Consider the following 11,819-nt stretch of genomic DNA (forward strand, 5'->3'; position numbering starts at 1 on the left):
TGCCCGAGCGAGGACCGAGGCCTGTGACAGCTGTGATTGGATGAAATAGTGTAAGATGTGTATGTGTTTTAAAAGCACATCCACCCTGTTATTAAAACTGACCACAATTTTAAGTATTTAGTGCTGTCATTTTTATCAACATGGGTTATGCTTATGTGTGTACATATATTTTGAAGTAGGTGACATTCGGTGCGGAGCTGGGGGTTGATGTGTTCCGCTTCCTGTGCTTGGCAAATGTGCCGGACAAATTGGCCACAACTTGTGTTTTATTGTAGCTTAGAGATCAGACTGTGCCCATGTGTACATGGAATGGCTGTTGATAGCCTTGCTATTTTTTAAAAAAATATAAGGTTACTATAGACGTCTATGGGAAAACATTTGGTGTTGTGTAACCTGTACTGGTCGTCTGTTTTAGTAGCGGTACATGTTGTCAGCGGAAATGACGAGAAGTATGTCGTAACCGTTGAGAAGAATGGCATAAATGTTTTATTCAGAATTGAAGGCCACAAAGCTATATAACAAATATATACAATAATACAGTGTTGTAACCGATCCTTATCTGTTGGTTATTGAAGCACGATATAGTAGTTGACGATTCTCCGAAGTCCTTGTCCAAAACACGGCATGATCTTTGAGTATTCAGAAATAAATAAATGGCAAACATGGTGACAATTGACTGTCAAATTTTTTTTGAGAAATTGTAAATTGTAAAATTCGCCATTCTAACTGAAACGAATCTGCAAACGTAAGGAAGAATGATTTGGATTAATATGAAAAAAGGGTTTGGAAGGCAGTTGTAGATGTTGTAATTGACAGGTAATTAATTTATTTACATATGTCAGAAAAGCAATGTTCACTTGAAATGTTTATATTATGTCTGTATTGCAAGGATTCTCTAAGTACGAGTATGTCTATTGACTCTCTATTATTAATATGATCACCCTCTTTGTTCATGATTAGGCCACGATACTGACCTATGTTGCCGCTTATTCCTTATCGTCTATGTTGATCACTGATAGTCAATACATCTTAATGTGACTGCGTTTGAACACTTGATAACTATTGCTGACTCAGGTTCAGGTCAATTATATATTAAAGAAGTATAACCACAGAACTCGCCTTACTGTTCATCACACCGACTTCAAAATGTCATTATAATAATAATAAAAGTAATAGACCATTTGTAATGCGCATTTCTCCACGCATAATACATGCCCGAAGCGCCCAAAGTTGAAAGTCACACAGCACAGGATCAAATTATGTTCATTTGATACACATCAACATGAAGGGTGGGCTTTTTGGAACAGATAAGTTTTCAAATATAATCGGAATGCTGAGTATGATGGTGCAGTTCGCCATTCATATTCGTAAGTACGTTGTATCGGAGGGGGTGGGGGTGGGTAGCCTTGTGGTTAAAGTGTTCACTCGTCACACTAAAAACCTGGGTTCGATTCGCCATTTCTGGTGTCTCCCGCTGCGATATTACTGGCATATTGCTAAAAGTGGCGAAACACCAAATTCGCTCAATCGCTTAAACTAGTATAAGGGGGCATTAGCTCAAGGTTTAAGATTAAACCTAATGCTTTACACCTTGAAGAACTCAAAGATCAACCCTCACTGGTGGAAATAAATTCAGAGCGAATCTGAGATCCGAACTACCAATAATGAGAGGCCGGTGCGAATTGCAGCGACCACTTGATCAACCGTGTCTGCCGATAGACAGGTGATTTCGGGCTTATAAATGATCCTATAATAAAAGGCCAGACAAAAGTCTTAAATAGTCCAGTCCAATTTCCTTCAGACTCGTTCGGTGATACCTAATTCAGATGATACCGACCAAATGCCTTTTAATGGTCCTATGGGTTGATAATTGGTACAGATAAGGTTTGCCTTTAAATAATCTTGTTATGTGAAAAGTGGTATAGATAAGATCAGCCATGTGACGCCTTAATATTCCAGTTCAGTGATACTTGATAAAAAAGGGCCTGTCAAACGATGCAAAGGGTGCTAAATTGAACAGAAAAAGAGGCATCCCAAAGTAGGTCTGCATTTCCCAACAGAACCTCGTTAGTACATCAGTGGCAGTTTGAGTTCAAATCGCCAAAGTAAGGTATCGTACTTTTAAATCACTCAGTTCCCGGTTTTTTTTTTCAGAATACACACAAACAATAACCCACTTGCGGACTTAAAACCGATGAAATTACATATTGTTAACATTCAGTTCCTATTTAAATGGTTCAAATTAGCTACTCGCGAAATGACTTGGTCACCGAAATTTTGTTTTTCCAAAGAAAGTAACGAGAAGGGACAAAAATTGCTTAGTCGCTGAGCTTGATTATGTACAATCTGATATGAAATGTCCAGTGCACATACAGGCTGTCATCAGTTTAATATGGAACTTCGCTTTATCAGATTAAGGCGTCATGGGAGAAATGCTTGATGGCCTTTCAGCAATTTCAGGGATTTCAAAACGATACCTGTTACCCAAACAGCACCAACATAGCAAACGCTTTCTGTAATCTAGTGTTTGACATATCTCCAACAGGATTCCGACCAGCATCCTGTCAGATCACTAGTCTAGCGGAGGGTATTAATCAAGAAGGCACATGGTTCGCATGTGGTGGTATTTATAACCTTTCTTTGAAAAAAGGCGTTAAAACGTGTTGTAAGCTGTACGGAAGCATCAACAACAAAGCGTTAGTGATTCAGCATGTGACATTGCTCGATGTGTTTCGTAAGACCCTGCTGTCATCACTGATCATAAGTGCTTCTTTGATCCAGTTTTAACAATTTTCCTTTTTTTCTCCTTGTTGCACATTTCGTATGATAAACTGTGTTGATTAATCTCTGTGAAATGTCGTGGTTCTTTTTCAAACGTCGAAGAATGGATTCAAGAAATTCATGGACGTTAGCTCACCGACATAGCATGTCACAGTTTGCCATGGGTACTGATTCAAGGTCATGAGTCCTTGTTTGTCGAAGAACTAGAGAGTCTGACAACGCAAGTACAATCTTTTCGTGTATTTGGGTACATCACGACGACCTGACCGAACCACCGACTCGTTCTATGGGCAGCTGCAATATCCACTGAATCAAGGAGGCTGTTGTATTGTCTCACACGAATGCCACTCAGTGATGCGGAAGATGTTGTTTACCTCATATCATCAGGTGTAAGATATGTCTTAAGCAATATACGGAAGATGTAAACAGTAGTGTTAATAATATGAGTACTGACATGTGAACGTAGTGACGATGAAACTGCCATGGAACATATCAAAGTTCATACTGTATTTAACACAGCATTTACGTATTCCATTCAACATTTTTCCATTGCGAGCAATAGCTATGTTAGGGCTGAAGAATGGTATTATTCTTTGCTTGAGGTGTGTTTCCCAGGTAAAATCGCATTGTTCGATGCCGGCATTTGTATTTATTAAAAGCATGTTATTCCTGAGTGAATGCTATTTCCCCAGTTATGTATATAATTACATATTTCATTTAACATAATATATATATTTGTATTAAACAATAAAATTATTCTTTGCCTGTGCTGAGTTCCAGGGCAGATGGGGCAGCCCAGTTTTTAAAGAGTTCTCTCGTCAAGCCGAAGACCCCGGTTCGATTACCTATATGGGTACATTGTGTGAAGCTCATTTGTGGTGTCTCCTTCCGTGATACTGCTCACTCACTCACTCACTCACTCAGAGCAGGTAACATATCACATCATAACAACCGAATATTATTGGTGGCTACAATGTTTAACAGTCTGTGACGTATCTTTTGCCTGATCGGTAGTATGCCAACTTGTTCAAAAATCATGGACTGTTGTTTCTTCGTTTTTTTGTACAATACATTCTACGTCACCGAGTGCTGTTTGCCGATAATGCTCTAGCAGACCAGTTACAATTACAAAAAAGCCCGGACTTACACAGGATTGTTACTGAAAACGTTAGGCAAGCCCTCAGTACTATCTAAATATAAAGCTTAGCAACCTATCTGGCATGCTCGAGGAAAATGGCTTTGTACACGCCTACAGATACACGCCAGGCAGCGCTATATGTACACATACACAACCCTGTACATCGAGATGACATCTTGTATGTTCCATGTATTGGATTAAAAGGAGCAATGTTTGATACTTGTAACCTGAAGAAGAATGCTGGGGACTCAGTCGCACTGTACTGTCAAAAGCAGTTCACCTTATAAGTACATGTTATGTGTTTGAGATTTAATGAGCATCAAAGGAACACCTAATGTACCACCGCATGGTGCCATTAATCAGGCTGTTATACATGTGGCTCATTCCGTATGGAGCGGTGGGGCAGCCTAGTGTTTAAAGCGTTCGCTCATCACGCCGAAGATCCGGGTTCCATTCTTCAAATGGGTGCATTGTGTGAAACGCATTTCTGGTGTTCCCCGCCGGGGTATTACTTGAATATTGCTAAAAAGCAGCGTAAAACTAAACAATTCACTCACACCGTTTTTGAAGGTTTTGAAGAAATAGTTCGTGAACTTAAAAAGGGAAAAGGACATTTGGGGAGAAATAGTAGACGTCACTAAAAACGTATCTCCTTGTTACTTTTATAATTTATACTGGTTCCATCTGCTAACGAACACGTGTGGGTTTGGAGAGTAGCCCTTCCTTGAAAAGAGAGAAACGTGGCCTTGATCTTCGACGGTCAATGACCCTGGTTTTATCGACGTGAGCTAAGGCCTCACAATGGCTTATAAGCATCTGTGATTAGGCTATCCGAAAATACCATCCAAAGACACGGTCAATTTCAGCAATGAAATGGAAGCTATCGCTTTCACTTAAGAGGGAATCCCTCGCGAAGACTCGGAATGTGTTAATCAAGTTGTGATTAAATGTTTTCAGCTTTCGACATTTCGCTTACAAACATACTTAGTTTAGCTATGATAATGTTTAGTACAGTAAGCAGTGCCTGAAAAAAATGTGGTTAGTGATTAGACGGTAGTGAACTTGTGCATGCGTGCGTGTATGGGTGCGTGCGTGCGTGAGTGAGTGAGTGAGTTAGTGAGTGAGTGGGTAATAATGTGATTTGTGAATGGGTGGGTTTGGGTTATTGCTGGTGTGAGCGTTATTTCAGAAATAGCGCGGCGTTTTCGACGTTAAGGGAGCAGAGGCCATAATGATTGTAATCAGATGGTTACAAAACCATAAGCTGGACGAATCCAGTTTCAAATACACGAGTCATGATCAGGGGTGTACCTCTGCATGGCCCGTGTCGGTGCCAAAACGACGGGGTGTTCTGTATGTACAACTGTGTTTTGTTCAGCATCATTTCATCTTTCGGCAACATTCCAGCAATATCACGGTGGGGGACACCAGAAATGGGGCTTCATACATTGTACACATGTGGGGAATCGAACCTGGGTCTTCGGCGTGACGAGCAAACGCTTTATCCACTTGGCTACCCCAGCGCCTCTGAAAATAAAAATATGGTATAAACAACGTAAATAATTGGTGAGCAGGATGTTCTCTAATAATTGCTGTTTTTTTTTTGCGATGACTTTTTGTCCATGACGTTTCTTTCTATGGCTTTTTTCCGTGCCTGTTTTTCCTAAGACCATTTCCCACTCACAAATTCCCTATAAATAATCAAGTCTGGACCAGACAGTTCAGTGATCAACAGCATGAGCATCGATCTGCGCAATTGGGAACCAGTGACATGTGTCAACCATGTCAGCGAGCCTGACCAGCCGATCCCGTTAGTCGCCTCTTATGACAAGCATGGTCGCCTTTTGTTGCAAGCATAGTCGACGAAAGGTATGGGTTACGTTGGATCAATTCTAACCGGATCTTCACGGTAATCACGACAAGAGGCAGCAAGGATATGTAGAATATTTTACTGGCGCTTCCACGTCCGTCATCTTTTGTCTTTGAAAACGTTACATAGGTTGACATATCACAAAACACTGAAAATCCTTCAAAAGTGAAAATATAGACTGTGAACTGCTGTAGACTACCGACACCTCGCTGATAAATGTAATAACGCCACACTCTTCCCAATCATATAGAGACGATCTTATCAGTTGATTAGTTTCGTACCTATGAATCATGAATGTGTGTCTTGGGGAATGGTCACAGTGGACGATCACATACCGTTGTCAGATGTACGTGACGACTGTCCTCAGTGTGTGGGGTGGAATGTTCATGGTCATATGTTGCACTGAAAGCGGCTTTACTGCCCTATAACTGACTTGAACTTTAAAGTTAACATTTTGCTCCACCTATGCTGTACGTTTTGCACAATTGATTCACTTGTAGATGCTGATTTGTATGTCTGTCTGTATGTCAGTACCACTTCTTTTTATTTTGTTACCGTGAGTACATATATGTCACCAGGTCTATTGCAGCATTCCGTGATTTTCAGTTTCAATAAATGAAAAATGAGACTAAAGTTTTGTGTTTTGCGAGGAATGTGTATGTAAGCACATAACACACACAAAACATACATACAGTATGATACAAACACATACATCCACACATAAACAAGGTACTCACACAGAATCTCTCTGTCTCTGTCTCTCTCTCTGTCTCTCTCTCTCACTCTCTCTCTCTCTCTCTCTCTCTCTCTCTCTCTCTCTCTCTCTCTCTCTCTCTCTCTCTCTGGGTATTGTTGGGAAGCAAAATATGTATTTAAATCGGTTCTCGGGACAATTTAATGCCGAGTTAGTTTGTCAGTGGATCCCTTTTCGAGTTCAACTGGGCCTGTGACTGTGAAATGTCCGAACACTGACCAGCACAAGTGACGTGTGAATTTGTACCAGGTATGCGAATATTTCCTGTTAAGGACATTCAGCTCGCTATATTCCATGAGGGAGCACTCATTTCAATCGTATCGGATAAGTTCTTACTTTTGTATCTATTTATGTTTCCTAGCCTTCCTACTTTGCTGCGCATCATCAACCAACCTATTCTTTTTCATTATTAAACATGCCACATTGACCTTTGGCATTTTCAGCAGTGTAAGTTACTCATGTTTTCAGCACCATCAGATGCATTTTGGTATATTTCTGAACAAACTATTCAGCTAAACATATCTCCGAACCGTTCCGTCCCCAACAGAAACAAATGAATTATGTCGCCATATGCGAACCAGTTTCGTTCATTTGCCATAATATGTTAAGAAGTGACTAATGGGATCGGGTGGTCAGGCTCGCTGACTTGGTTGACACATGTCATCGGTTCCCAGTTGCGCAGATTGATGCTCATGCTGTTGATTACTTGATTGTCTGGTCCAGACCCGATTATTTACAGACCGCCACCATACAGCTGGAATATTGCTGAGTGCGGCGTAAAACTAAATTCACTCACTGTCATATAACACAACCTGACGGAAATGGAGAACGTTACAAGTCAACAGCTCATCTGTACTATTGATTGTGACATAACACAACCTGACGGAAATGGAAAACGTTAAATGTCAAATGTTCATCGGTTCCATTGATTAGTTGCGAACATAATGACAACAGTCTTCAAACTCAGTGGTCATTACACATAGGGCTGAATATGACCACATTAAGATGCACCAATGTACTCCATTCAGAGGAATGTTATCTGCTCCAAGTGTACCCGAGTGAGGTCAAAAACTAACAAAAATGGACGTTGCCGACTATAATTATGTAATAACATTCACATGAACATTATAAAAAGGTATTTCGTATATATCGTAGTGTATGCTTTAGCATATTTAGATGTACAAACAACCCTTATTTTATGGCACACAGTTCGTTGAGACATTTCAGAGCTGCTTTGGACAGAGTAGGTTGTTATTCATACAAGCAACTGGAAAACGCGACGGCAGATTCAGGAAACGGTCAAGTCCTTGCATGCTGTTGACACTCCTCATGCTGAATACTGTACTGACAGCTTTGTCACCTGTCACAGAAAATGTACACAAATCTAGGCCTTGGTCGTAAACAGAGTAGCATGACAGGGGTTCTGTTTGTTTGAACTCATGAAAGAAATCGCCACCCACACACGCATTATACATGACAGGTGAAGAATTCATTCATACATATACATGTAGGTGTGTTGACAAGTCGTTGACACTCCAGGAGGGTCTTTGTATACAACGTCAGTTCATACCCATATCGTATTCATTGTAGGACCAGTATGTAGCAATGTCTACACTACATGGTATTATGGTGGTTCTGAAGACATTGGACATTCCGAGACCTACCAGCATACATATGTTCCTATCACATCTTTCAAGATTTCAGTTATTAATATATTCAGTGCGTCAAATTCCGAAATCGTTCTCAGAAATGAACCGATAAGGTCAATGATGAAACTAAATATGTTTCAGTCTAATTATATCTTTTAAACCTTCTGGTAGAGGTAGACAACATACTGTTTTTGAGAGACTCGTACCAAGTATGTGTCTAATCCTGAAGCAGCACAAATCCTGAAGACTTCTGGGATTGGACGTGATGCGTCTCATATAACTGACGTTCATGTTTCCTGGATTCAAAAGCACATCCTCATCTGTTATCACAGCCTCCGCTCCAGCTTTGAGAAGAAGAAAGATAATGTCCCATAGCTGTAAATCGGTTGCTAGTTTTGATACCGACTGACCTCCATGGTTGGTGACATTCCATGGCAGATTCAGGTCTACGAGAGCATAACGTGTTGTGAGGTATGACCTGGTACGTACGGCCACGTGGAGAACACCATTGCCAAGCCGGTCTCTTACACGGGTATCTGCACCTCGGGTATTGAGGTACTCCATGACATTCAACTTACAGTGGGAGGTAGCTTCCAGAAATGGACTGTTTCCAAAATTATTCACATTGTTAATACTGGCTCCTTTGTCCAACAGTAACTTACACATATCCAGACATCCGAGTCTAGCTGCCAGATGTAGAGGCGTATTGCCACTGTTATCGCGGACGTCCACGTTTGGTGTTAACGTCAGCAGGTATTCGCACACTTCAGCGTTTTTACTCTGCACTGCGGTGTGGATGAGAGAAGCTCTATTGAAAGTATTTACAGAATTAGCTTGCGCACCTGCATCAATGAGGAATTTTGTGATATCCAGATGTCCCTTAGCAACAGCCATGAACAGTGGCGTCCTATTGAAAGCATCCCCTTTTCGTACATCCAGTCCATGATCTTCCACTAGGGACCTCACGACGGTGAGGTGGCCTCCTGTACATGCCACGTGTAGCGGTGAAAGTCCACGAGTAAAGTTTCCAAGACAAGTCAGGCGTGAACAGTCACTAGATATACTAGATATGAGAGAATTCATCTCTTCAGCCTGCTTCAGCTGTTCAACCACTTCAGAAGTGGATCGGCCCACTTAGTCTGATCCTAGTGTATGCACGATTTGTAGAATCGGCTCAGGATTGCCACTCTCTGAGAAAGACGTCAGTTCATCACCGGTATGTGTGACAGTTCATTGACAGCACTGTCACTGCAACTGAACCGTGATAATATCAGCATGACTGTTTACCCCTAACACTGGCGATATGTCGCTACACGCTGTCGTATATCCTTTGTAATATCACTTCACGATCTCATACACACGGGGCATGCAATTGTGTGTCTCAAAACAAGTCACAATAATCCCAGTAACGGAACAATATTAAGTACATTTGCACAGAAATGCACAATACTGCGTGCTCGATCAGGGCGACATGTATCACAATATCAGCCCCAAACGTGAAACAGAGTCACCCTTGTGTGATGCGCCTGTAAGGCGACACAATAGCTTCAATGATATTGCTATTCACAATCAGGAGTGTTTGAATAGCGGGTGTGTAAAAGGGAGATAACTCTATCGACCTAACAACTGTGCACAGAAGATCTCGATAACAATACCATGCCTGCATTCATCGCATTCAGAAAGCACGACTGCTGGTATTGTCCTCTTGAAAATACTATGACACATGTCCTTCTCGCATGTGGATGGTGAAAGCAGATCTTGATAGAGAGGCTTAGTGTGCGATTCAATAAGGACTTCATCAATGGCTGCTTGTGCTTCACGCCTCATCGACTTCTTTATGAGCGTAGAATGAAAATGTGTTATTGATAGTTTGTCTGCATATTTCTGTGTTTCTCATCTCCCGTCCGCCCCGAATGTTCTTTCCGATGTCAAATAAGGAATATTCGCATTTTACATTTTCACGCCGATGTTGTGTGTACAAAATACATTACACAATTAGTGAAAAACATTTTTGTGAATGCATCATATTCCTTGTTTACTATTTCCGCACGCTATGCCTCTTGGTGGTTCAATTCAAGTGGAGATGAAAAACAAATAAACAAATAAGTTTGGCCTTACACAGCTAGTACAGGGCGCCGGATCTAGCAGTACTACTTATCCGATTATACCTTTGCTGAAATGAGGATGGAGTGTCATTGATTTGTATTGAATACGTTCACAGCACTTATGGAAATGATGGATTCTTCGACATTAGTGTAGCTAATGAAGCCTTACTCTTAAACAGTACTTGTGGATGTCCAGCCAGTCCTTGGTCCCCATTAACCTGTACTCGCATTGTCAGGCGGCTGAACGAATAGGTGGTCGGGTAAGGTGATTTGTTTAGGGCATCAACCTATCAATGTCCATTATATCGATCACTCGTTTTCATGGTTCACGTTGTTTACAGGCGGTCGTCATGTTGCGGAAACATCGCCGACTACGACCACCAACCACAAAATATATCTATGAGTATGAGGGGCCGATCCTTAGTCAAATTAATGCTTAAGACTTTTGCTATAACAATGTACTCTCAATCCTCCAAGCTGTTACCGCATATTCAACCAAGACGTCTTAGAATTATGCGCAGTTTTATAGCTTGCGTAATGTAATAACCGTCACACCAAATATCATCTGTGGAAAGTGACACACATTAAACAGTTTGACAAATACTATACGTATATAAAAATGCAACAATGCTTAAGAATCAAGTCATGGAAGGCATTAGTGAAACGCATTAATGTTTACATTAAAGAATGAACGTGCGTGCTACATTGTTCAGTTAACTGGCTAAAGGTATGTACGAACATAGCCTATTCTCGCAACCAACGATGTGTATTTATTACAATTTTGTGTATGATAGATAAGATGTACACATGATGATTTACATAATGATGTAAACATTAATCTCAAATGTCGCAGAAAGCGGTTAAAGTCCATAAGCAAGACCGAGCTGCAGAGCAACCCGGTCGAACACGGATGAGGATTTAGAATCAAAACTGACCTTAGACCATTTAATGGCTTGAAGGAATCTGAACCCTAAAGTGATGAATGGTGCCATTGCGTCGTAGAGGCCTGATTTAACTACGTTAGCTTGACACCATAAAACCAGAAATGTGGACGTGTCTTACGCTTCTATTTATCTGTATGTACTTTCGGTTTACGACGGGGGAAATTCCTAATAGCGGGATCTAAGGCGTCAGTCACATGTGATCATACGAGTACAAATGCAATTCCGTCAAACTATCCCAGTCGTAAAAGAGATTCAGAACCGAAACCGACGAAGATATACCCAGCACAATGTACCTCTCTTAAACCAGTCGAGAGAGAACCGTCACCTGTTTTATTCGCAGTAGAACAATTATGGACAAAACAAGATATGCATTCTTTTCCTAGACACATTGGCACAGGGTGGTCCAATGTTTGCTAAAGGGGTATATTACATGATTTTCACCACCGATTATGTGTGTCGTGGTGTGTTGGATGTTTGAACCGGAACTGTTTGAACACATCTTGTGTCGAGGGAGGATGGGATATGGAAAAGTGATGCTGCTACATGACAAGCCAGCTGAAAACCAAGTTTCATCTGCC

At 41.1% G+C, this 11,819-nt stretch overlaps 1 protein-coding gene across 1 annotated transcript; it reads right to left on the reverse strand.

Annotated features, from left to right (window-relative positions):
• Positions 1-7,766: 7,766 nt before the first annotated feature.
• LOC137279015 (ankyrin repeat, PH and SEC7 domain containing protein secG-like) lies at positions 7,767-9,275 on the reverse strand. The gene is made up of 2 exons (XM_067811500.1): positions 8,399-9,275; positions 7,767-7,903 (listed from the first exon to the last, which is right to left on the reverse strand). The coding sequence occupies exons 1-2, from the start codon at positions 9,273-9,275 to the stop codon at positions 7,767-7,769; spliced, it is 1,014 nt and encodes a 337-aa protein (XP_067667601.1).
• Between the last annotated feature and the right edge of the window lie 2,544 nt (positions 9,276-11,819).

The sequence above is a fragment of the Haliotis asinina genome, chromosome 3, assembly GCF_037392515.1.
Source record: "Haliotis asinina isolate JCU_RB_2024 chromosome 3, JCU_Hal_asi_v2, whole genome shotgun sequence".
Taxonomy (NCBI): Eukaryota; Metazoa; Mollusca; class Gastropoda; order Lepetellida; family Haliotidae; genus Haliotis; species Haliotis asinina.

Coding starts and splice junctions, on each gene's coding strand:
- LOC137279015 (XM_067811500.1), bottom strand. CDS start 9,275: ATGAATTCTCTCATATCTAGTATATCTAGTGACTGTTCACGCCTGACT. Junction 7,904..8,398: donor CAGGATTAGACACATACTTG/GTACGAGTCTCT, acceptor TTTCTGTGACAG/GTGACAAAGCTGTCAGTACA.